A 26,816-nucleotide genomic window follows, 5' to 3' on the forward strand; every position below is an offset into this window, starting at 1 on the left:
GTCTCTCCCCACAGGCACCGTGCTCCAGTCCCTGCCTGTCCTCAGGGCCCGTTGCTAAACCCACTCCTGTTTGCCAATAGCGTTCCTGAACTGGGGATCTGAAACCTGGATGGAGTATTCCAGAGCATCCCTTCCCTTGTTCTCCTGCCGTGCTCCTGGTCATACAGCCCGCCATGCTGCTGTCCTCCCTTGCTGCCAGGGCACACGCTGCCTCCTGTCCAGCTCCTGCCCACCCAGCCCTTTCCCATGGGCTGCTCCCAGCCAGGCAGCCCCAGCCTGGGCCATTGCAGGGGAGTCCCCTGCAGGGACCCCTGTGTCCCCTGCTCTCCTGCCCAGGACACCCTGAGAGCTCTGCAGCCCCCCCATGCCATCCCATCTCCCCACACCAGCACAACAGCCCCGGCCCTTGGGCTCCTCAAGAGCTCTTCCTGCTCCAGGCACAGAGCAGCCATCCCAGAGCTGGAGCAGCCAGAAAGCTGATTTCATTCCCCTTCATTCCTGCCATGGGAGGACATAGCACAGAGAAGAAGTTGCTGCAGGATCATTTATTTCCCATAAATACAATGACAGACCCTCACTGACACGAAGTCTGTGGGTCACATCCAACGGTGGCTACTTAAGCAGCAGGAGATGAAAACTGACATTTCTATGAAGACAACATCACCAAAAATTGAAACAGGAAAACAAATCTAAAGCAGCAAAGACAGACGTGGCCTGTCATGACCTACACTTGGCACCCTTTGCAGGGTAAAAAAAAAGTTTTAAAAAAAAACACATCCAGTCACCAGCTTCCTCACAGCATCCTTGAGCTCCTGGTTCCTCAGGCTGTAGATGAGGGGGTTCACTGCTGGAGGCACCACCGAGTACAGCACTGACACCACCAGATCCAGGGATGGGGTGGAGGTGGAGGGGGGCTTCAGGTAGGCAAATGCTGAAGTGCTGAGAAGCAGGGAGAGCACGGCCAGGTGAGGGAGGCACGTGGAAAAGGCTTTGTGGCGTCCCTGCTCAGAGGGGATCCTCAGCACGGCCCTGAAGATCTGCACATAGGACTCCACAATGAACACAAAACAGCCAAGTCCCAAAGAGAAACTTAGCACAACAAGTCCAACTTCCCTGAGGTAGGAATGTGAGCAGGAGAGCTCAGCTGCCCTGCACTTTCTAGAGGGACAGTCAGCTCCTTGCCCAGCAGAGCATGGCCAGCAGCCACCTCCAGTGCCAGGCACCAAGAGAGCTGCCTGAACGCACCCTCCCCAGGCCTGGGCTGCCCTTTCCCCCCACTCCCTGCCCATGTCTCTGCTGCCTGGAGCTGTCCCTGCCAGGAGCTGCTGCTCTGGGCCCAGCTCTGCTCCCTCTCAGTGCTCCCAGAGCCCATCCCATGGGCTGTGTGCTCAGCTCTGCCCTGCACACCCCTCCCGGCAGCAGGGCTCTGCCCAGGGGCAGCTCTGCCTCTGCAGGGGCTCAGCAGCAGCTCACACAAGTCCTGACAAGACTCTCTGTGCCTTCTCCAAAGCAGAGAAGGAAATTCCCAGCTCCCACTGCCCAACCTGCCCACCAGGAGTGAAAAACATCAGAGCTCAGGATCCTTCCTTCTAAGGTAAACGCTCCCTCAGTGTCTTTCAGAAGGACCCTCTGCAAATGTGCTCAGAGAGATGTGGAGCTCTGAGCAGCCCTGACCCACACAGCACCCTCTCCAGTGCACAAGAACACTTTTCCTTCCCTGCCAGGGGTTGTTCCTTCCCTCCCAGCGTCTCTCCCCCAGCACCATGGGGAGCTCCCGGGCAGGCTGAGTGCTGACCCTGACAGGCAGCAGAGTCCCTGCCCCTGCACACAGCCCCTGGGCTGCAGGCACCCTGCTCGCAAGGACAGCACTGGGCACCCCTGCCTGCACACCCACATTCACAGCCTGCAGCCAGCCCCGGGACAAGGGACCTGCCTTGTCCTGTCCCTCACATGGCTGCTCTGCAGCACATCCTGCTCCTTATCTACACAGAGAAACCAAGAGAGTCCTCCTGACAGATCCCATGGACTGTCCGAGGCAGCAGCTTGAGCACATCCCTCCAGGAACTGCAGCTGCATTGCCCTGCACCCAGAGCCTTACCATGCACAGGGCTGGGAAGGTTTCTCCTGCAGGGAGCTCTCAGCATCCTCCACTGCCAAGTGCCTTTAAGCTCTCTGAGGCTCGCAGGTCTCCCCTGGGTGCCTGCAGGCAGTGCCCCAGCCCTGCTCCTGGCCAGAGCTGTCTCTCTGCAGCACTGCCCGCTTGCCAGCATCTCTCTGCATACCAGGAGCCGGCCCAGCTCAGCAGCAGGGGCCCAGCCCAAGGTGTCTCTGCCTCTGCCCTGCTGGGCTCCCTCCAGGGCTCCCTAGGGCTCCAGGGGAACCCCATGGGAAACAGCCTGAAGCAAGCCCTGATGTTCCCTCCCTCAGCTGGCAGACACACTGCCTGCCTGCAGTGTCATTTCTCTGATGAGAGACAGAGATTGGTCTGAACAACGAGATTTTGTAAATTCATGGAACTATTTAGGTTGGAAAAGACCCTTAAGAAAATTGAGTCCACCATTAACCGAACACTGGCAAGTCACATCAGTATTGTCCCCTAGAACATGTCTTATATAAACCTCCAGGGATGGTGACACAACCACTTCTGCGGGCAGCCTATTTCTTGTCCCATCATCAGACAGGGCAGCGAGGCCAGGACAGGCTGGGATCAACTTTACACCTGCTGAAGGAAGGGATTCAGCCTTCTTAGCTGAGGCATCTCCTCCTGGGATTGCAGCCCTGGGGCTGGAAGGGGACTCAGCTCCCTCCCATGAACACAACAAACCCACGGGAGGTCTCACTTCCTCAGAAGCTGAAAATGTACCATTATATAGATGATGTCTTAATCAGAGGAGATTGCCCCAATGAACTGCATCAAAAAGCAGTGTGGCAAGCACTCTGTGGTGCACAGGTTGAAGTTCCACCTGAGGAATGTCTGAAACCAAGTAGAAACCAGACAAATCGGAGGGTACTTGGTGGATAGCAGCAGTGCAGTGATTCCTGCCGACACCTGCAGAAAAACAGAACAAGGGCAGATGCCCCACTCTACGAAGAAATTACAACAGCTTATGGGTCCTGCAGGATACTGGAAGAAACATGGACCTGGATTCTCTATCATTGCTCGTCCACTGTACTAACTGTTGCGAAAGGGAAAACCATGGGAATAGAATCCAGAGCATGAGGAAGCAGGAAATACCTAATACAGGAATTAAAACCATACCGGTCCCTGGGGCCTGTACACCGACACCACCCTCTCATAGTAGAATGGGGTTTTGCTGAGCATGGCTCTTCCTGTGACCAATTCAGACTGGCCCTGATGGACCAAAAAGGACTTTAATGTTCAAGTCACCTCTTTCAAAGACACTGAACCAGGGTATTTGGAGTGAGAAAAGGGACTCTTGTCTTTAGTCCCAGCAGTAAAACAAGCGGAGAACATTGATCAAGACCAACCAGTACAAGCCATCCATTCAATCTATGCAATTGACTTGACAGTATCCCAAAGGGAACTGCTCCTCAGGATGGAGTTGCATAAAACCACTGGCAGAAAATGGCATGCCTACCTACCAGGGGTTGCAGAGGAAGTGAAATTACCAGAGGGAAGGGATGCCAGGCAGAGGGACCTTGACACACTTGTGAGGTGGGCTGATGCCAACCTTATGAAGTTTAACCATGCCAAGTGCAAGGTCCTACACCTGGGTTGGAGCAATCCCAGGCACAGCTACAGGTTGGGCAGAGAAGAGATTCAGAGCAGCCCTGCAGAGAAGGACTTGGGGGTGTTGGTCAATGAGAAAATGAACATGAGCCGGCTGCAGGGTGCGCTTGCAGCCCAGAAAGCCAACCGTATCCTGGGCTGCATCAAAAGGAGCGTGACCAGCAGGTCGAAGGAGGTGATCCTGCCCCCGTGAGACCTCACTTGGAGTATTGTGTGCAGCTTTGGTGTCCTCAACATCAAAAGGACATGGAACTGTTGGAACAAGTCCAGAGGAGGGCCACAAGGATGATCAGGGGACTGGAGCACCTCCCGTATGAAGATAGGCTGAGAAAGCTGGGGCTGCTCAGCCTGGAGAAGAGAAGGCTGCGTGGAGACCTCAGAGCAGCCTTCCAGTATCTGAAGGGGGCCTACAAGGATGTTGGGGATGGACTCTTCATCAGGGACTGTAGTGACAGGACAAGGGGTAAGGGGTTCAAACTTAAACAGGAGAAGTTTAGATTGGATATAAGGAAGAAATTCTTTACTGTGAGGGTGGTGAGGCACTGAAATGGGTTGCCCAGGGAGGTTGTGAATGCTCCATTCTTGGCGGTGTTCAAGGCCAGGTTGGATGAGGCCTTGGGTGACATGGTTTAGTGTGGGGTGTCCCTGCCCTTGGAAGGGGGTTGGAACTAGATGATCTTAAGGTCCTTTCCAACCCTAACTATTCTATGATTCTATGATTGTATGATCTCGAGCGAAGCAAAAGATCCAGACTGTTGCTGAGATGTTAAAACCAAAGGAACAGATCAGCTGTGTAATAGAAAGAGGTGCACACACAACCCAAGAAAGTGACTCCTTCTTGCCTTTTTGTGCCGGTAGGCTGGCAATACCTTCTGACAGCCAGAGCTCTCAGTGCGCTGACGTACTGTCGCTGGAGCTGTCTTTATTTCCAGCCAAACAAGGGGCAGGACAACTGCACCCAGGGAACAGTAACCAATAAAAACTCTTCTTTGAATTAATGCCCTTTTGCACTTCAGGCCTGCCCTGAAATGCGAAGGCTCTTTATTTTGACCTTAGCCTGGTAAGCAGATGGGCAGTCACCCAAGTGTTTGCTCACATACCTAGAATAGGGAAATTGGCCTTCTTTTGGTTATTGCCTGGGTTGCACCTGGCTGCTTTGTTTCCATTGTGGGGTCCTATGTGCAGATGTTCAGGGCCGTGCTGAGGATCCCCTCTGAGCAGGGACCCCACAAAGCCTTTTCCAAGGGCCTCCCTCACCTGGCCGTGCTCTCCCTGCTTCTCAGCACTGGTACCTTTGCCTACCTGAAGCCCATTTCCATCTCCTTCCCATCCCAGGATCTGGCTATGGTGGTGCTCCACTCAGTGTTGCCTCCAGCAGTGAAGCCCCTCATCTACAGCCTGAGGAACCAGGAGCTGAAGGATGCTGTGAGTAAGCTGGTGACTGGATGTGTTCCAGCAGCCATACACTGCCTGCGGTCCTCTGCAAAGGGCTCCAAGTGTAGCTCATGACAGTCACGTCTGTCTTTGCTGCTTTACGGTTGTTTTCCTTTTTCCACTTGAGATGTTGCTGTTTTCAAAGCCATGTCAGTTTTCATCCCCTGCTACTTACATACCCACGCACCTTCTCTGACCCACAGACTTTGTGTCAATGGAGCTCCCTCCTTGTATTTAAGCACAATAAAGCATCCTGCAGCAACTTCTTCTCTGTGCTATGTCCTCACATGGCAGGAATGAAGGGGAATGAAATCAGCTTTCTGGCTGCTCCAGCTCTGGGATGGCTGCTCTGTGCCTGGAGCAGGAAGAGCTCTTGGGGAGCCCAAGGGCCGGGGCTGTTGTGCTGGTGTGGGGAGATGGGATGGCATGGGGGGGCTGCAGAGCTCTCAGGGTGTCCTGGGCAGGAGAGCAGGGACACAGGGGTCCCTGCAGGGGACTCCCCTGCAATGGCCCAGGCTGGGGCTGCCGGGCTGGGAGCAGCCCATGGGAAAGGTCTGGGTGGGCAGGAGCTGGACAGGAGGCAGCGTGTGCCCTGGCAGCAAGGGAGGACAGCAGCATGGCGGGCTGTATGACCAGGAGCACGGCAGGAGAACAAGGGAAGGGATGCTCTGAAATACTCCATCCAGGTTTCAGATCCCCAGTTCAGGAACGCTATTGGCAAGCAGGAGTGGGTTTAGCAATTGGCCCTGAGGACAGGCAGGGACTGGAGCACGATGCCTGTGGGGAGAGACTGGGGGAGCTGGGCTTGTCCATCCTGGAGAAGGGAAGGCTGATGGGGACCTGAGATCTTGGGAAGGGAAGGCTGTTGGGGACTGGCTGCCTGTACCGGCAAGGAGGACATGGAGAATACAGAGCCAGGCTCCTGACAATGGTGCCTGGTGGGAGGACAAAAGGCAATGGGGGATAGTGACAGAGGACAGGTTGAGCCAGGACATAGGGAAACCTTGTTCCCATAGGCTCAGGCAAGTGTTACATCAGGTCACCCAGAGAGGCTGTGCAGTCTCTGGCCTTGGGGACTTCCAGCTCACACTGAATCAAGCCTTAAACAATTTGCTCAGATCCTATTCCTGAGGGGTTGGACTTGAGATCTCCTGGGGTCCCTTCCAACCTCTGTTCTCTTATGATGCTGCAATGATGGGCTTATGAAGGGTCACAAAGATGCTCTAAGGGCTGCCACATGTCTCTGATGATGACAGGCTGAGAGAGCTGGGGGTGTTCAGCCTGGAGAAGAGAAGGCTCCATGGACACCTTACTAAGCTCATACCTAAGCAGGGACTACAAGAAATCTGGAGAGGGGCTTTTTGCAAGGCTGTGCAGTGACAGGACAAGGGGGAATGGCTTTAAGCTGAAAGAGGGGAGATTTAGATCAGACATTAGGAAGGAATTCTTCCCTATGACAGTGGTGGGACACTGCCACAGGGTGCTCAGAAAAGCTAGGACTGACCCATCCCTGGCAGCATTCAGGGCCAGGTTGGACACAGGGGCTTGGAGCATACTGTCTAATGGACCACCCTAAAACACTCCCATAACAACCAGAAACACCCCTGGAACACCTCAAAAAAAAACCCCAAAACACCCCAAAACACCCAAAGGACACCCTAAAATATCCCCAGAGCCCCCAAAACTCACTGGAGTCCCCCAAACTCCTAATGTCCTTGCCCCCTCTCTGCTGTGATGCTGTGACCTTAATCAAACCCTAAGCCCCAACACTAAACCCTATCCCTGACCTAAACCCCATCCCTGACCTAAACCCCTGTTCCTGACCCTAACTGTTACAACATAATTAAAATGATTATGTATTATAATAACAGGAATGCTTACATATGTGTATTACCATTACAAATTATACACTCTAATATAAATGCTTTTCAGCCCAGTGGGTCCATGACACCTCCGGCAATAGAAACTGGGGGAGTCACCAAGAAGGGACGGATTGCAGCTTGGGTTGCCCTGGGTGTCGCTCAGCGGGTGCTGAGCAATTGTATAGGGCATTACCTCTTGTTATTGGTGTTTTCTTTGCCCTTTTGGTTCTGTATCTCTCCCCTAGCTGTTTCCAATATTATTAGTAACAACGATACTAATATTACATTGTGCTTGTTTTCATGTCCTGACCTGTTCTCATCTTCACCTGCGGGTTTTACATTGTTCCCATACTCCCCCCTATCCCATCCGGGTGCTGAGCGAGCGGCTGCTGGTGCTGAGTTCCCGGCTGGGTTTCAACACTGCCCCTGTCCTGGCCCCTTTGCTGTGGCAGCAGGGACTGGACGTTTGCACTCTTGGAGCTGGGCTCTTTGTATGGGCACGCAGCTGGAAGCAGCATTCCTTGGCTCAGGAAGCGCAGCTCCCGAGTGCTGCTGGGGCTGGGGCAGTGCTTGCCAAGGGCAGAGACCACCAGCACCCCTCCTGCCTTCTGCAATGCCCGGGGGGCTCCCGCGGGCCTTGCCGGAGCCAGGCAGGTCCCCTTGTGCTGAGCTCCCAGGGACAGCACCAGCAGCTGCACTGCCCAGGGGCTGCTCCTGCCCTGACACCTTCTCAGCACCTCTGACACCAGCAGCTCCTGCACACAGAAGGCTCCTGCTTCGCCCCCAGCACCTCTGCAGGCAGAGCTCAGCTCCAAGCACATGAACGAGCCCAGCACCTCCTCCTCACCCATCCCCTGCTCCTACAGCTGGGATGGCACCAGCACATCTCCTGACAGCTTTTCCTCCCTTTAGAGCACGCACCCACCATGTGTTTCAAGCCAACACTAAAACAGGATTGCAAAGTCAAAGAACCCGTACCTGGATGCGCAGGGCAGGCACGGGAGATGCAGCCTCCCGAGGGAGGGGTCTCCTCTGCACTGGTTCCTGCAGGGCTCTGGCTCCTTCAATAGCCCACGCTCAGCGTGGGGGCCCCGTCACAATGGGTGTCTCCACAGCGACCCCCACGGCTTTGTGATGGCGGCAGCATCGTGCCCATGGCACTGGGCACCCAGGGGTGCTGCGGGAGTGGCCATGGGGAGACCAGCCTCGGCCCAGCCGGCTCGAGGAGGTCCGAGCACAGCATATAGCATATACAAGGCACAGCATATCATAGAACAGCACAGCATAGCTATCGAGAACCCACTGCCCTGATAGCTCAGTATCTGGAGGTGAACTCACCCCCAGCCAGCAGTGTGGATCATCGGGGCCCAGGTTCTGGGGAGATGCTGGCTCATGCAGTCAGGTGTGTCCCATCTCCCTTGACAAACTGCCACCACAATCCGCAAGTGGCTCGTGCCCACTGTGCCCAGAGGCTGGGATACACAAAAGAGAATTACAAGGGTGTCCCAGTCACACTGGGGAACCCCAAATGTGATTTTACACAGGGTTCTCACACCCTTCAAACGTTCACGAACCACACACTTGGACTGAGCACTAGCACCCTCACTACCAATTACTAGTCCTAGGCAAACTCTGCCAGGCGCTCATGCTACTTCTGCTGCAGTCCTGCTCTTGTCTATTGAGGCAGATGTCCCTGCAGCCAGTCCTGCAAGAGATACTGATTAATGGTGTGTGGGACAGTGGGAGGGTTTCAAAGACATGCTGGAGGGGCTGGGATTCTGCCATTATTTCTGCTGTGCTGCAATACCCCTTCTCCTTCACAGACAGCTCTAAGGTACCCTAAAGGAAAGTCCTAGTTCCAGGGCTGGGCTGAAGCTTCCAGGAAAAATCCACTACCTCATCACATTACCGTGTACATATAAATATATAGAGACACACGTATAAATAAAAGACCTGTTAATACTTGAAAGACAGGGAAGAACTAGCAGTTACGGGGAAGAGAATTTTCATCACATGCCTTGTGGGTCCCACCAACCAGGGTCCCAAACGCCAGTGACAGGGTGACAAGAGGCAGCAAAGATGCCATCCCAGGGGGATCAGTCTCCTGAGAGGGGGGAGAATAAAACAACCCAAAAGTGAAACAGCCTGAAGCAGGCACTGATGTTGCCTCCCTCAGCTGGCAGACACACTGCCTTCCTGCAGTGTCATTTCTCTGATGAGAGACAGAGTTAAGGCTAAAAATCAGCTTTTCTTAGAATCACAGAATCATTGCATTTGAAAAGACCCTTGAGAACATCGAGTACAAACATTAACCTGTCCCTAACAAGTCCACACACTGACCATGACAACATCCCTGTGGGATACCCTGTTTGGATGGTCACCAACAGCAACTGGGACTTTAAGTTGAATTTTCCATCCTCACATAATTTCACTCATTTCCATTCTATTCTGTTTCTTGTTAAACATTCTGCTCTACATTAGGGCATGGAAATCAGCTGGACCAGTTACATTACTGCAGAAACCCCCTCGCATAGATCATGGGACTTAAACACATTTAACAATCTCTTAATAACTGAGTAAACCAACCAAACATTTCCCTCAATTTATAACTGGAATTCAGCACTACTCTGTTTGGAGGCACAGAGACAAGGGGTGACCTCACCACTCTGTGAGAAGGATGGATTGAGGGAGACCTTTGTTGCTTTTTCTCCTAGGACACAGGGGAGGAGGGAATGAAATATTACCTTTAATAACAAAAATACATTCCAATTACCATGGAAAATATGGAGCAAGATGCTGAAGTCCAACAGATTTTACCAGGAAGAACCACAATTAACTAAAAATTCCCTCCTGTGCTGTTTCCTTTCCCAGCCCATGGATAGTTTCCTCAATAACTGACAAGTGCACATGACACAGCAAGAGATCTGTGTGTCTACTGCACATGCAGGTGAACAACTCTTGTTGGTGTTAGATCTGTAGAGTCAGATTTATCTTCAAAGCAACTCAACCATGTACCAAGGAAACAGGCAGGTAATTTTCAGCTGTATCTTGAACACTGCCAGGGATGGGGAAGACACAGCTTTGCTGGGCACCCTGTGCCAATGTCCCACCACCCTCACAGGGAACAACTTCAAAGATCTCACCTCAGTCTCCCCTCTCTGTCAGGTTAAAGCCCTTCCCCTTATCCCATCCCCACAGGCCCTTTCTCTCCCCACAAGAAATGAGGCCAGATCCCAGGATTTAAGGCAGCTGCAGCACCCCGCTGCCGGCTCAGCCAGCACAACTCGCACACCGAGTCCAAAGCAGCCACTCTGAGGAAGTCACTTGAGGTGTTCTTGGCAACTCCTAAAGCACCCCAAGATTGCCATCACCGCCCACCTCGTTCCACGCTCCTGTGTCCACAGGCGTCACCGGCTCCAAGATACCAAGATGGGAACCACCAGAGGAGCTGCTCTTGCCTCCTCCATGGGTAGCTTGTGTTCCGTGGGGCAGCTGTCGTCTCCCAGTGCCTCCACTGAAGGGTTCCGTGGGGTTCCATGGCCTCACACACCCGAACACGGGGAGTTCCAGAATCAGGCACCCCTGTGCTCCCATGTCCCTATGGTCATTGTCGTTGTGATGCATGAGCTCTGACTGGGTCCACGGGTTGCTCTGAAGGTGCTGCAGGCATTCTCTGCAATTCTCTAGGAATATCCCCAGGATGCTCTGGGGATGCTTTAGGGGTCACCGCAGACCAAATCCCTCCCAAATCTGGCAAACCCGGGGTTTATTGGATTTTTTTATTCCAATCTTGCCACGAGCAAGGAGCATTTTCTCCATCCTGACACTTATTCAATAGAATTTCTCTCCTTCTTATTAAATCTATATTAAATCAGTGGTAAATCCGGGCGGAGCTGACTCTGCATGCCTTGGACCAGGAAAGACCTGCTGCTGGATGGATATCGTTCTGGGCAATCTGTGACAGTGTCCCACCACGCTCACAGGGAAGAACTTCCTCCTAAGGTCCCATCTTATTCACCCTCTTCTGTCAACTTAAAGCCGTTCCTACTTGTCTGATCACTACATGCCCTTGTAAAGAATCCCCCTCCAGCTTTCTTGTAGGCATCAAACAGACTGGAATTCAAAGTCATTGCCTAAGCCATCATCTAAATTATCATTTACATCATCTTCAAATCGTTGTGAATTCACAGTTGAATTAAAATTCAATTATTGCTAAATCACCATTGGATTCCCATTTGATTTTAATTCAGTGCCTGATTAATTACCATTGGTCATTAATAAGGCCCTTTCAGTTATCTCCACAAGGATGACTTCTCTGAACCATTCCCCTCTGAAGCACAATGAGTCACAGCTCCAAGTCCACTTCCCTTCAGGTGTGCAGCAGCAGATCCAGCAAGTGCCCCTGCTCCGAATCAGTTCCTTGGCCTCCCTCTGCTCAGCTTTGGGCCAAGGCATGGGAGCAGGCCTGCTGTCCTGTGGCTGGTCACTCCGCTAAGGTGATTGTGTGTTCTCAGAAGCCCCAACTGAAGGTGGGGATGCTCAAAGGCTGGCAGTTGCAAAGCAGAGGAGGAGAGGTGGGCAGGCTGCCTTACCTTTCCTGGGCAGTAGTCTGCTGGCCCCAGCTTCTCTGTTTTGTCTCCTCTGAGGCTGCTTTTGGTTCCATCGTGTACGTGGGACCCCCTTTTCTGTAGATGTCCAGTTCCACCTTGGGGAATGCAGCAGGACCTGGTGTCTGTAAGAGAGGCAGGGAGGTTGCTGGGCATACAAGTGTTCTGCTGACAGGCAGGGTACTCAACAAAACGATCACATGCTAGCTGGATAACATGCACAGTAAATTAAACAAGCACACTAAAGCAAACTGGGTAGATATCTCTGTATAGTAAATAAGTACAATAAAACAAACCGTATATGTGTATAAATATACAAGTAAAGTACAGAGGAAAATGAGCAATGCATCAAAACAATACTGCATAGAGAGAACAGAGATTAAGAAGAAACACATCACCAGTCACCACCGAATCATCATCCAGGCCCACACTTCAGCTGGGAAGCCGCCTTGCAGCCGATGCCGGGAGTCTCAGGTAATGGAGAAGTTCCTATGCAGTGCATCCACATATAGGTGAGGCCTCAGATTCGGCTACAAGAGGTTCCTGCTTTTATACCCTTAGAAACAGAAGGGGCTTTATGCCAGCTCTGTTACTGTTGACTCGCGGGGCCGTGCAGTTTCTCATCATCTCAGTGTTGGCTGCACTGAGTGCATTGGCCAGGAGCCCCAGCGTGCCCAAGTGGGAAGCTCATAGAACAGCTGCTCCCTCACAGTCAGTATTTACAACCCAGATTCCACCAGGGCTGAGAATCATGAGTCTGCTGTGTTGGTGGTTGCCACCAAATAGTTCAGGACTGCCTTTGCACCAGCATCAGGACTGCAAGAAAACACCCGATTTGGGGCAGTGTCTATAATCTACCAATTGTGGACATGCAGTATCAGTTTGCTCCTTCTCACACCCTTTTCCCTGACTGGAAGGGTTGAGGATGTCCCCTACTTGGGTCCCCATACCCTTGGATAGGGAGCATTCTGGAGGGTAGATTTTGTCTAGTTAAGCCCCCCAGCACTTTTGGATCACTGACTAATGCTGCATTTGAGCATTTTGGGCACCTCCCCACTGCCCCAGTCCTGCCAGCCCATCTGTGCTAAGCACTTACAATCAACCGAGGGAAGCAGAGTGATGACGCATTTAATAAACTTCAAATTCTCAGTAATACTAAGGCCATAAATGACAGAATCACAGAATATCTCCCTACTGAACACAAGCTCACACGTCCTGTCTTTCACACTGCTACCTCCTGTGCTCTTTGGTCATGTTTCCTGACACTGGCGAAGAAAACACAATTTACTTTTCCAGTCTTACCTTTACTAACATATACTGCACTTGAAGGAACCTATGGTTCATTTTGCCCATCATTTAGGAATTACATCCAGTGCTAAAGGTATTGAACAAAATCACAGAATCCCAGATTAATTCGGGTTGGAAGGGACCTTAAAGCTCATCCAGTTCTAACCCCTCGACACAGGCAGGGACACCTTCCGCTAGAGCAGCTTGCTCCAAGCCCCTGTGTCCAACCTGGCCTTGAACACTGCCAGGGATGGGGCAGCCACAGCTTCTCTGGGCACCCTGTGCTGCTGCTTCAGCACCGTCACAAGGAAGAACTTCTGCCTAAGAGCTCATCTCAGTCTTCCCTCTGGCAGGTTAAAGCCATTCCCTTGTCCTGTCCCTACAGGCTCTTGTCCAAAGCCCCTCTCCAGGTTTCTTGTAGCTTTGGCTTTGGTAGCTGCTCTAAGGTCTCCCCTTAAGAAGCTTTCTCTTCTCCAGGCTGAACAAGCTCAGCTCTCTCAGCCTCTGACATTTATCTCCTGGGCTGTGGGTGAAGGCCAATGGTCCACAGAGGACATGGATGAGAAATTAATGAAAGATACTTGACTTTCACGCACTGTTTTTTGCAGTCAAAGCAAAATGCAACAGCTTATGAACTTGATCTTGGAAGCAATCAAGACTCCTGCCATGTATGAAATAACTCATATGTTGGTAATTTTGTTTAAATGCATCAAATTAAGTGCAAGTAGAGTTGGTGTATTTAAACATGTTGGTTAATTTTCTAAGTTCCTTAATGAAATGCACCCTCATAAAAATCATCATAAAACGCAAACAAAAGTCTGGAGGCTCAAAGTTTCACATGAACACGTAAGAGAAGTTTTTACCTGGATTCAAAGCTCTTCTTCAGACCTGATTTCAGTTCTAGAATAGCATTTGTGTCTACTTCATGGTTAGCTTTCCCTGGAAGAGGGATTCCAAGTGAGACCACCTGAGGAACTGGGACAGAGCCAGCCGCCACTTTCTCTCCACAGGGCTCTGGAAAGAAGAAAACCAAAAAGGCAGACAAGAATGTTTCTGAACAGAAGAATGCATTGAGAGATACGGTCTTTGAATGGGATTGCTGTCTTCATTTGTTTCTCTTCAAAGAGAGAAGACCAGGTTCTTTAAAGTGTTATTCCTCATGGAATGATTTTCACATTGGAAAGGAGCAAGGTCCTAACAACCATTCCAATTCCAACTTACTCTCCTGTTGGAGAGCTGTGAACAAAGCTTGAGATGAGCACTGCTGCTTTCATTTCACTTTGACCTTCCTTGCTCAAGTCTGGTTCCTATGTGTTCCAGGGAAACAGCTTTAGCATCACACATCAATGATACATGATAGGAAGGAGTTCCAGGGAAACCTCTCCACCCTAATGGCACATTGGAGCCAGCCTCTTGTTTCATTGCAGTCAACTGAAGAGATACAAGATGTCCTGCAATGGGCTAAAGCAAGAGAGCCATTGCTTAAGCTTATCTCAGCTTCTGTATGCATTAAGAAGATACCTATGAAACAGGTGCCAGACATGACTTGGCATCATTTTCATAGTCATCACCATGTCACACAATTCAAGAATGACTTATTGCGTTTGGATAGAATAACATTTTGCAATACAAAAAGATGTACTCCAGATCTTGGGAGGTGGTACTTAGGGCCAGGAAACATGCCTGCACTGGAAGTGTTTCCTTCCGTAAGAAACTCTTTAATCCTGCAGACACATCTTTTACACTGGTCATCAATGCAGACAGCACTGATTAAGCACAGCAGGGGCTCCTCAAGGCTCAGCCCTTGGTCTTCTTTCGGAGGAGGTGGCAGTGATGCCCTCGATCCTGGCTGTTCTGCAAGCCTGACCTGCCCTGAATGGGGTCACCAGCAGAGCCAGGATGTTCTGCACAAATGTCTGCACATGATCCTGGGGCTGAGACAGTGCTGAGAGCTCTTCTGCAGCCAAATGCAGATCGTGTTTTACAGTCACACAATCACAGCCTGGTTTGCGGTGCAAGGGACCTTAAAGCTCACCCAGTCCCAGCCCTTGGTTGCCCAGTGCCATGGGCACGATGCTGCCCCATCACAAAGCTGTGGTGGTCGCTGTGGAGACACCCATTGTGACGGGGCCCCCACGCTGAGCGTGGGCTATTGAAGGAGCCAGAGCCCTGCAGGAACCAGTGCAGAGGAGAGCCCTCCCTCGGGAGGCTGCATCTCCCGTGCCTGCCCTGCGCATCCAGGTACGTGTTCTTTGACTTTGCAATCCTCTTTTAGTGTTGGCTTGAAACACATTGTGGGTGCGTGCTCTAAAGGGAGGAGAAGCTGTCAGGAGATGTGCTGGTGCCATCCCAGCTGTAGGAGCAGGGGATGGGTGAGGAGGAGGCGCTGGGCTCGTTCATGTGCTTGGAGCTCAGCTCTGCCTGCAGAGGTGCTGGGAGCGAAGCAGGAGCCTTCTGTGTGCAGGAGCTGCTGGTGTCAGAGGTGCTGAGAAGGTGTCAGGGCAGGAGCAGCCCCTGGGCAGCGCAGCTGCTGGTGCTGTCCCTGGGAGCTCAGCACAAGGGGACCTGCCTGGCTCCGGCAAGGCCCGCGCAAGCCCGTCGAGCATTGTGGAAGGTGGCAGGGCCCTGGCAGGTTCCAGTGATCCCTGTGCCAGGCATTGCAGAAGTCACAGAAGTTTCTAAATTGAAGAGTAAGAAAATAAACACGCTCAAATAACTTTTATCCCAAATTCTATCCTAATTCTATCCCTAATTTTATCCTGATTCCTAATTCAACTCTTTGCAATCTTCCTGCACTCGGAATCCTACAATGTGCTGTGCAATCTGCAAGGCTTGACAAGACCCAAAGTTTTTAATGAGCCCCATGGTGTATTTGGGCTGAGTCCATGAACCTCAGGTGCTGAGAGCAGACTGAGGAAACCTCTCAAGAAGTCCAAGTCAGAAACAAAGCCCCAAGTCCCTTCAGCATTAATGGGCCCCACTGAGGGCTGTTACTGACAAAGCCTCCCCAGGGACTCCTTAAAGCAAGTAACTGGAGGCTGTGATTACTGGGAGGCAAAGGCAAAATGCAGGTGTCTGGTGGTGAGAAAAACCTTGGTTTGTTTGATGAAGCAGAAAGGCCAAGCCCTGACCACAGCCCTTGGAGAAGTAGAGCCTGAAATCCTGAGAAAGAAAGTTCTCCTCAAAGGCCTTGATGAAAGAGGCAACTGCCATAGCCCAGGGCACAGAGACCTTTTGTTCTTTTGGGCCTTTCAGCCTTGCCAGAATCCTCACTCATCTCTGCTGCAGACTGTCCTGCACTGGCCCATGCCTGCACCTCTTTCCCTTCAGGCTGTTGACACCCATCTTGCTTTCCCACCTGGCTCTCACCTGGCATTTCTGTACCTTCAGTCACATCTCTGCATCCATCCCTGTCTGCTCCTTGAAACATAAAGCCATGGGCTGAGCCAGAGTCCCTCTGGATGATATCTTGCACCACAACTCCACCTTCTGAGAGATATTTCTCTTTCCTAACTTCTGGTATGAACCTTCCAAGCTGCACTTTGTAGAGGTTTCCTTCTCTTCCTGCTAGCAAGAAAACCTCCATCATCTCTGAAGCCACATTTCAAGTAGTTGTAGGCTGCTACTATAGTGTCAATTCAGCAGGTGGAGTGAATATCCCTCAGCAAGGCCATCTACAGGAGGCTTCTAGAGGAATGGGTGATGCCATCAGGGTAGAGAACTAAGCACCATGGGAGAGCAGTGGGAAAAGGGAATGGTCTGGATTGAGACCTTCCTGGCAAGAGCCAGAAGTAAAGGTGGTGTCCTTGGGTGCAAGGTACCCCATGCTGTGGGGACAGGGCACCTCATCTGGGACAGCTTCCTGCCTGTAGCACCCTCTCTGCTGTGCACACCCCTCTCTCTGCCCACACTCACAAGTGTCTCACAGAAGCTTTGCACTTCCCCTGTAGCAGTAGCACCTCCCTTCAGGAGTTTCCTGCATTCTCCAGGCTCAGGGATGGATCCTGCATTCCAGGCAAGTTTGGGTAGTGCAGGAGAGGCAGACAGGGAGGTCGGCTCATGGGGCATGAGGAGCAGTGTTCAGGCACCCCCAGCAGTGGGCATTCCCCATGGGCCACGCTGAGGCATGTTCCCATGAGGGAAACTTCTCAGACAGCCTCTGGTTTGTCCAGGGTCTGCAGCCACACTCCAGGAACACCTCCTCCTCCTCCACCTACAAACATCAACTGCTCTCCATTGCTGGGCTCCGTCCTGCTTGTAAGGATTGGTTAAAGCCCTGAACCATCACCTCGTTTCTTGCTGACTTCCCTCCACCCTCCCTCACCTCCCTGCACACTGCTCATTGCCACCAGTAACTCCCTGAAGAGTTAAGAAGCTCTCCAGGCTTTCCTCAGGGGGTGACCATGTTTCTCCATTCACCATTGATGGATCCATGGAGTGCCAGGTGTGAGGTTCCTGCAGAGGCAGAGCTGCCCCTGGGCAGAGCCCTGCTGCCGGGAGGGGTGTGCAGGGCAGAGCTGAGCACACAGCCCATGGGATGGGCTCTGGGAGCACTGAGAGGGAGCAGAGCTGGGCCCAGAGCAGCAGCTCCTGGCAGGGACAGCTCCAGGCAGCAGAGACATGGGCAGGGAGTGGGGGGAAAGTGCAGCCCAGGCCTGGGGAGGGTGCGTTCAGGCAGCTCTCTTGGTGTCTGGCACTGGAGGTGGCTGCTGGCCATGCTCTGCTGGGCACAGTCCTTTGCTTCTCCCCATGAGACCTCCGTGATCTGTGGAAGTTTGAGCACAGGGGAAATGGGAAAGGACTGATGGACACTGCAGCTCTCCTGCCTCTGCACTAATCTGCAAAAAGCTGAGGACTTCTCCCTATTTCAATCCTCTTCAGGTTTTCAGTCATACAGAGAATGTTTTATAACACCCCGGAAAAAAACCAACCTCAGCAATGTTATGCCCGTAAATTAATAACACAGTCCAAGTGACTCTACGGCCATGCTGAGCCTCTCTTGTGCAGACCAGACTCATGCGAGTCATGAGTACAAGTAGAGAACTTTACAATCAAGTTGGATTTCATCTCACATCCCTTGTGAACATTAGAGATGGACAAAGCATTGCTTCAGACATAAGATGACTCCCAGCCAACATGGCCTTGAACACTGTCGGGAATGGGGCAGCCACAGATCCTCTGGGCACCCTGTGCCAGTGTCCCACCACCCTCAAACAGAAAAAATTCCTCCAAATGTCCAAGCTTGATCTCCCTTTTTTCAGCTTAAATCTATTGCCCCTCGTCCTGTCACTGCACACCCTTCTAAAAAGCCCCTCTCCAGATTTCTCGTAGGCCCTGTTTAGCTATGGGCAGATGCTGAGGTGTCTCCCTGGAACCTTCTCTTCTCCAGGATGAACACCTCCATCTCTCTCAGCCTGTCTTCATCGGAGACGTGCTCCAGCCCTTAGAGCACAGCAGTTAATGGCTGGACTCGATGTTCTCCAGGGTCTTTTCAAATGAAATGATTCTGGGATTTCATCTGACATCCCTTGTGAACGTCAGAGCTGGGCAAAGCACAGCTTCAGAGCAAACCTGACTCCCATCCAACCTGGCCTTGAACATGGCTAGCCATGGGGCAGCCACAGTTTCCCTGGGCACCCCCTGTGAGCACCTCAGCATTCTCACAGAGAAGAACTTCCTCCTAATGTCCAAGCTAAATCTGCCTTTTTTCAGCTGAAGCCATTCCCCCTTGTCCTGTCACTGCACACCCTTGTAGAAAGCCCCTCTCCAGATTTCTTGTAGGCCCTGTCTAAGTATGGGCAGATTGCTAGGATGTCTCACTGGAACATTGTCTTCTCCAGGCTCAGCACCCTCAGCTCTCTCAGCCTCTTCATCAGAGATGTGCTCCAGCCCTCAGAGCAACTTTAGGGCCCTTCATAAACCTATCATTGTAGGATCATAAGAGAACAGAGGTTGGTAGGGACCCCAGGAGTTCTTAAGTCCAACTCGTCAGGAACAGGGTCACAGCTAGTGGTTCAAGGCTTAATTTAGCCTGAGTTGGAAATCCTCAAGGCCAGAGACTGCACAGCCTCTCTGGGTGACCTGATGCAGCCCTTGCCTGAGCCTAGGGGAACAAGGTTTTCTGATGTCCTGGCAGAGCCTCTCCTCTGTCACTCTCCCCCATTGCCTTTTGTCCTCCCACCAGGCACCATTGTCAGGAGCCTGGCTCTGTATTCTCCATGTCCTCCTTGCTGGTACAGGCAGCCAGTCCCCGACAGCCTTCCCTTCCCAAGATCTCAGGTCCCCATCAGCCTTCCCTTCTCCAGGCTGGACAAGCCCAGCTCCCCCAGTCTCTCCCCACAGGCATCGTGCTCCAGTCCCTGCCCGTTCTGAGGGCCTATTGCTAAACCCACTCCTGCTTGCCAATAGCGTTCCTGAACTGGGGATCTGAAACCTGGATGGAGTATTCCAGAGCATCCCTTCCCTTGCTCTCCTGCCGTGCTCCTGGTCATACAGCCCGCCATGCTGCTGTCCTCCCTTGCTGCCAGGGCACACGCTGCCTCCTGTCCAGCTCCTGCCCACCCAGCCCTTTCCCATGGGCTGCTCCCAGCCAGGCAGCCCCAGCCTGGGCCATTGCAGGGGAGTCCCCTGCAGGGACCCCTGTGTCCCCTGCTCTCCTGCCCAGGACACCCTGAGAGCTCTGCAGCTCCCCCATGCCATCCCATCTCCCCACACCAGCACAACAGCCCTGGCCCTTGGGCTCCTCAAGAGCTCTTCCTGCTCCAGGCACAGAGCAGCCATCCCAGAGCTGGAGCAGCCAGAAAGCTGATTTCATTCCCCTTCATTCCTGCCATGTGAGGACATAGCACAGAGCAGAAGGTGCTGCAGGATCATTTATTTCCCTTAAATACAGTGAGAGCCCCATAGTGACACAAAATCTGTTGGTCACACAACACGAGTGTCTACTTAAGAAGCACGGGATGAAAATTGACATTTCTATGAAGACAACATCACCAAAATTTGAAAGAGGAAAACAAATGTAAAGCAGCAAAGACAGATTTGGCCTGTCATGACCTACACTGGCAGCCCTTTTTAGAGGAAAGCAGGCAGTGTATGGCTGCTGAAACACATCCAGTCACCATTTTCCTCACAGCATCCTTGAGCTCCTGGTTCCTCAGGCTGTAGATGAGGGGGTTCACTACTGGAGGCACCACCGAGTACAGCACTGACACCACCAGATCCAGGGATGGGGAGGAGAAGGAGAGGGGCTTCAGGTAGGCAAATGCTGAATTGCTGACCAGGTGAGGGAGGCACATAGAAAAGGCTTTGTGTCATCCCTGCTCAGAGGGGATCCTCAGCACAGCCCTGAAGATCTGCACATAGGAACTCACAATGAACATAAAACAGCCAAGTGCCAAACAGAAACCAAGCACAAGAAGCCCAACTCTGCTGAGGTAGGAATATGAGCAGGAGCGCTTGAGGATCTGGGGGATTTCACAGAAGAACTGCTCCACAGCATTGCCTCGGCAGAGGGGCAGTGAAAATGTATTGGCTGTGTGCAGCAGAGCAGTGAGAAACCCAGCGCCCCAGGCAGCTGCTGCCATGTGGACACAAGCTCTGCTGCCCAGGAGGCTCCCGTAGTGCAGGGGCTTGCAGATGGCAACGTAGCGGTCGTAGGACATGACAGTGAGGAGGGAAAACTCGGCTGACATGAAAAAGAGAAAGAAAAAGGCCTGTGCAGCACAACCTGTGTAGGAGATGGCCCTGGTGTCCCACAGGGAATTGGCCATGGATTTGGGGACAGTGGTGGAGATGCAGCCCAGGTCCAGCAGGGACAGGTTGAGGAGGAAGAAGTACATGGGGGTGTGGAGGTGCTGGTCACAGGCTGTGCTGGTGATGATGAGGCCGCTGCCCAGGAGAGCAGCCAGGAAGATGCCCAGGAAGAGCCAGAAGTGCCAGAGCTGCAGCTCCCGCCTGGCTGGGAATGGCAGGAGGAGGAAGTGGGTGATGGAGCTGCCATTGGACATTTGCTGCCGCTGGGCATGGGGCACTGTAAAAGGAGAAAAGAGCAGTGTCGTGTTAGGACAGGAGGGATGTCAGATACCGAAGTTCAATTTACACTCTCACAACTCTGAACACTTTAAGGCTACAGAGGAGAGGCTCAGCGTGAGTTGGTTGTGATTATCTCTGAGGTTGTTTGGTTTGTTTGTTTTCCCAGTGTAACACCTGATAAGTGACATTTTAGGGATAAAAAGTATTTTGAAGGCAACTGTGAAGAGTCTGAGCATGGGACAGACAAAAGGGCTCAGCTGTCTGTGGGTTAGTGCCTACTCAAGATTGCTGCAGAGTCCATCACTCTGGATCTCAGCTGCCCTGCACTTTCTAGAGGGACAGTCAGCTCCTTGCCCAGCAGAGCATGGCCAGCAGCCACCTCCAGTGCCAGGCACCAAGAGAGCTGCCCAGGCCTGGGCTGCACTTTCCCCCCACTTCCTGCCCATGTCTCTGATGCCTGGAGCTGTCCCTGCCAGGAGCTGCTGCTCCGGGCCCAGCTCTGCTCCCTCTCAGTGCTCCCAGAGCCCATCCCATGGGCTGTGTGCTCAGCTCTGCCCTGCACACCCCTCCCGGCAGCAGGGCTCTGCCCAGGGGCAGCTCTGCCTGCTCAGGGGCTCAGGAGCAGCTCACACAAGTCCTGACAAGACTCTCGGTGCCTTCTCCAAAGCAGAGAAGGAAATTCCCAGCTCCCACTGCCCAACCTGGCCACCAAGAGTGAAAAACATCAAAGCTCTGAATCCTTCCCTATCTGGTAAACACTGCCTCAGTGTCTTTCAGAAGAATCCTCTGCAAATGTGCTCAGAGTGATGTGGAGCTGTGAGCAGCCCTGACCCACACAGCACCCTCTCCAGTGCACAAGAACACTTTTCCTTCCCTGCCAGGGGTTGTGCCTTCCCCAACAGCTTCTCCACTATCAACGTGGGGAGCTCCTGGGCAGCTCCCGGGCAGGCTGAGTGCTGACCCTGGCAGGCAGCAGAGTCCCTGCCCCTGCACACAGCCCCTGGGCTGCAGGCACCCTGCTCGCAAGGACAGCGCTGGGCACCCCTGCCTGCACACCCACATTCACAGCCTGCAGCCAGCCCCGGGACAAGGGACCTGCCTTGTCCTGTCCCTCGCATGGTGCAGAGAGAAGCCCTGCTCTGCAGCACATCCTGTTCCTTATCTACACAGAGAAACCAAGAGAGTCCTCCTGACAGATCCCATGGACTGTCTGAGGCAGCAGCTTGAGGAGATCCCTCCAGGAACTGCAGCTGCATTGCCCTGCACCCAGAGCCTTACCATGCACAGGGCTGGGAAGGTTTCTCCTGCAGGGAGCTCTCAGCATCCTCCACTGCCAAGTGCCTTTAAGCTCTCTGAGGCTCACAGGTCTCCCCTTGCTCCCAGCTCATCAGGAGAGGCCCAGCCCAAGGTGGCTCTGCCTCTGCCCCACTGGGCTCCCTCCAGGTCTCCCTGGGGCTCCAGAGGAACCCCATTGTTAAGAGCATGAAGCATGCACTGATGTTCCGTCCCTCAGCTGGCAGACACACTGCCTTCCTGCAGTGTCATTTCTCTGCTGAGAGATGCAGTTTGGTGTAAACAGAGTTTCTCAGAATTACAGAATCATTTAGATTCAAAAAGACACTGAAGATCAACTCTAGCTCTTAACCAAAAACTGTCAAGTCCACCTCTGATCCATGTCAACAAGTGCCACATCTCCATGTCTTTTAAAGGCCTCCAGGAATGGTGACACAACCACTTCTGTGGGCAGCCTGTTTCTTGTCCCATCATTAGGACAGCCAGGCAAGGACAGGCTGGAATCTCCTTTACCCTTGCTGATGGAGTGGATTCACCCTGGTTACTTGAGGCATCTCCTCCTAAGTCTGTAGGCCTGGGACTGGAAGGGGACTCGGCTCCCTCCCATGAACACCACAAACCCACAGGAGGTAGGATTCCTCCTGCCTCTGGTCAGGTCTTCCTTGAAAAGGCACCTACATGAGGGAGCTTTGTCTCAGCAAAGGAGTGACATGTCTGGGTGCAAATCTCTGGTGACAGTTGGCATTACAGGGCTGGTCAAAGTTACATGCAAGTTATAGAGACAGGCCAAAGATACGTGCAGGCTGATATAGAGACAAGACAATATCGTTGGGAATATTCTTGTAAGCGCTCAGAGGCATCAGGCATCAGTTGCTATCAGTGATGCCAGGTCTGTCCTTTCTGCCACCCTTTAGCTGCAGGCATTGAGTGAACACAAAGTACATCACTGCAGGGTCTTTACTCACTCCCTTGATGATTCAGCTAAGGAACAGCCCAAGCATTTTAACTGTGTGCTTGGCTACATCTGGCTTTCAGAGACAGCATCCTTTATGCATAGCGATGGGTCATAGCAAATCTCAGACAAGCTCAAACAGGAATTGAAGAGCACCAGGATGAGATGCTCCTACTTCGGGAACAGTTAAAGAAGAAACAACACAGGACCACCACTAAATAAAGCAAGAGTACATGCAGGTAGATCTCAGACAGCCTATCTCCTCTTTGCCTCAGTTACCACCAGCAAGATCTCTCAGGACTTTGTGCTTTGAGAAGGGACCCTGAATGGGAAAGGGAAACAACCAGCACTGGATGGGGATCAAGTCAGGGGTTAGGGTCTTTGCAGACTACAGCCTTACGAGTCCATGAAACCAAAGGGGCAGCATCCAAGGTGCTGAGAGAATGTTTTTCACCAGAAAAACAGACCTGCTGGTCTGTTGCTGTCCCAGGAAAAAATGCACTGGACTCTGTGAGGCATCATTTAAAATGCAGTTCCCTAGATCTAGCTCTGTAAGGAGAGAATTGTACAGGTAGTCTCATGTCCCTTTGATGGCTGGAACCCCAAGAGATGTAGCATGGAGACAAGAAGGATGAGGAGGGTGGATGCCCCCTGCATGAAGGGGAAACTTGGATTTCTGGAGGTCCTCTGTGTGACACGGAACAGGTTGGGTTGGCTTTTGTGACTGAGGATCAGAGGAGTTGGTGAGAGAGACATGAGGCTCCCAGTTACAAACTACTTGCTCAGGGAGGGGAAACAGAAAAGGTCTTTTGTCAGCACCTGAGGAAGCCTCCAGGCTAATGAGCAGGTACCTTTCAGGTAATTGCCCTGGCAGTCCCTGGCCATGCAAAGCAACAGGGTGCAACAGTGTGGAGGCTCTTGGCACAACCGGTTAACACAGGTGCAGGGCAGGCCAAGAGGGGTGATGCACCCCTGGAAAAGCTGGTCAGGATGTGATCATCAGTGTCAGCCTTGGCTGCCATGAGCATGCAATAGTGGGGACTCAGATGCTAAAGGGCATGAGGAAGGCCAGCAGCAGAGAACAGACTCTGGACTTACTTGGGGACAATTCCAGGAGTTTCCGTGGGAAGCGACTCTGATGGTGAAGGAGCATGAGCAAGTCTGATAACGATCCCTGAGGCTGGAATACCTGGAGGGCTTCCAAGGTCCACCATGGCTTTTGCCACCTTTCTGAATGGTGGTCAGGCTCCTGAGGGCTTTAGCACAGTTCCAGAGCACCTGCGCATTCTGGAATGGCCGCTGTTATTCCGCAGCCTTGCCAGAGCCTGCTGAGGCCTCTGCCTCCATCTGGAATGCTTGAGGAGATTCTGCAGGGTTGGTGCAGACTGCCAGGGCCCTGCCATGTTCTGCAATGTTGGGTGTCCTTCCAAGTGTGCTGGTGGAAGCACTTCACCGGGCATTGCTGGAACCCTCCAGTTTCCCAGCAGGGCCTTCGCTGCCTTCCAGCAGCCCCTATGTGCTGCCGCGGTGCCGTGGTTTAAGTCCAGTCAGTAATTCAGAACCACGTAGTCGCTCGCTCACTCCCTCCCCTTCCTCCCCCCCACTCCCGGAGGGATGGGAAGGAGAATCGAAAAAATGTAACTCCCACAGGCTGAGATAAGAACAGTCCAGTAACTAAGGAATAACACAAACCACCGCCGCTACCACCAGTAATAATAATAGAATCATAGAATCATGGAATCAGAGAATACTTAGGGTTGGAAAGGACCTTAAGATCATCTAGTTCCAACCACCCTGCCACGGGCAGGGACACCTCCCACTAAACCATGCCACCCAAGGCCTTGTCCAACCTGGCCTTCAACACTGCCAATGATGGAGCACTCACAACCTCCCTGGGCGACCCATTCCCATGCCTCACCACCCTTACTGTAAAGAATTTCTTCCTTAGATCCAATCTAAATTTCTCTGTTTAAGTTTTAACCCATTCCCCTTATCCTATCACTACAGTCCCTAATGAATAGTCCATCCCCAGCATCCCTGTAGCCCCCCTTCAGATACTGGAAGGCTGCTGTGAGGTCTCCACGCAGCCTTCTCTTCTCCAGGCTGAGCAGCCCCAACTTTCTCAGCCTATCTTCATACGGGAGGTGCTCCAGTCCCCTGATCATCCTTGTGGCCTCTTCTGGACTTGTTCCAACAGTTCCATGTCCTTTTTATGCTGAGGACACCAGAACTGCACACGATACTCCAAGTGAGGTCTCACGAGAGCAGAGCAGAGGGGCAGGATCACCTCCTTCGACCTGCTGGTCACGTTCCTCTTGATGCAGCCCAGGATATGGTTGGCTTTCTGGGCTGCGAGCTCAAGCTGAAGCCGGCTCATGTTCATTTTCTCATCGACCAACACCCCCAAGTCTTTCTCCACAGAGCTGCTCTGAATCTCTGCTTTGCCCAACCTGTAGCCGTGCCTGGGAATGCTGCAACCCAGGTGTAGGACCTTGCACTTGGCATGGTTAAACTTCAGAAGGTTGGCATCAGCCCACCTCACAAGTGTGTTGAGGTCCCTCTGGATAGCATTCCTTCCCTCCAGCGTATCAACCGAACCACACAGCTTGGTGTCATCGGCAAACTTGCTGAGGGCGCACTCAATCCCACTGTTCATGTCACTGACAAAGATGTTGAACAAGACCGGTCCCAACACCGATCCCTGAGGGACACGACTTGTTACCGGTCTCCAGCCAGACATCGAGCCATTGAAGGCATCTCTTTGCTTGCGGCCATCCAGCCAGTTTTTTATCCACCGAGTGGTCCACCCATCAAATTGATGTCTCTCCAATTTAGAGACAAGGATGTCGTGTGGGACAGTGTCAAACGCTTTGCACAAGTCCAAGTAGATGACATCAACTGCTCTGCCCCTGTCCGTCAGTTCTGTAGCCCCACCATAGAAGGCAACCAAATTGGTCAGGCAGGATGTCCCCTTAGTGAAGCCATGCTGGCTGTCACCAACCACTTTGTTGTTTTTCATGTGCCTTAGCATGCCTTCCAGGAGAATCTGCTCCAAGATTTTGGCAGGCACGGAGGTGAGACTGACTGGTCTGTAATTCCCCGGCTCATCCATTTTCCCCTTCTTGAAAATGGGGGTTATATTTCCCTTTCTCCAGTCGTCAGGAACTTCACCTGACTGCCATGATTTTTCAAATATGATGGCCAGTGTCTTAGCAACTTCATTTGCCAGCTCCTTCAGGACGCGCAGATGGATGTCAGGTCCCATGGAATTGTGTACGTTTAGGTTTTTAAGATGGTCTTGAACCAGATCCTCTCCTACAGTGGGCCTAGGGTCTTTATTCTGACAGTCCCTGCGTCTGCCTTCCAAGACTTGGGTGGTGGGGTCAGAGCCTTTGCCAGTGAAGACCGAGGCAAAGAAGTCACTAAGAACCTCAGCCTTCCCCAAATCCATGGTAGCCAGTTCTCCCGATATCTTCCGGAGGGGACCTACATTGTCCCTGGTCTGTCTTTTATTCACTACGTACCTATAGAATCCCTTCCTGGACTTAATGTTCTTAAGGGTCTTTTCCAATCTAAATGGTTCCATGATTCTACAAAAT

General features: G+C 52.3%; 1 protein-coding gene across 1 annotated transcript; it reads right to left on the bottom strand.

The window, feature by feature from the left end:
- Window positions 1-761: 761 nt before the first annotated feature.
- On the bottom strand, window positions 762-20,947 carry LOC308228509 (olfactory receptor 14J1-like; the record flags this gene model as incomplete). The annotated part of the gene is made up of 2 exons (XM_080631894.1): window positions 762-1,037; window positions 20,294-20,947. The coding sequence occupies 2 exons, from the start codon at window positions 20,945-20,947 to the stop codon at window positions 762-764; spliced, it is 930 nt and encodes a 309-aa protein (XP_080488020.1).
- Window positions 20,948-26,816: the final 5,869 nt, after the last annotated feature.

This window comes from Psittacula echo, assembly GCF_963264785.1.
Source record: "Psittacula echo genome assembly, chromosome: 19".
Lineage (NCBI taxonomy): Eukaryota > Metazoa > Chordata > Aves > Psittaciformes > Psittacidae > Psittacula > Psittacula echo.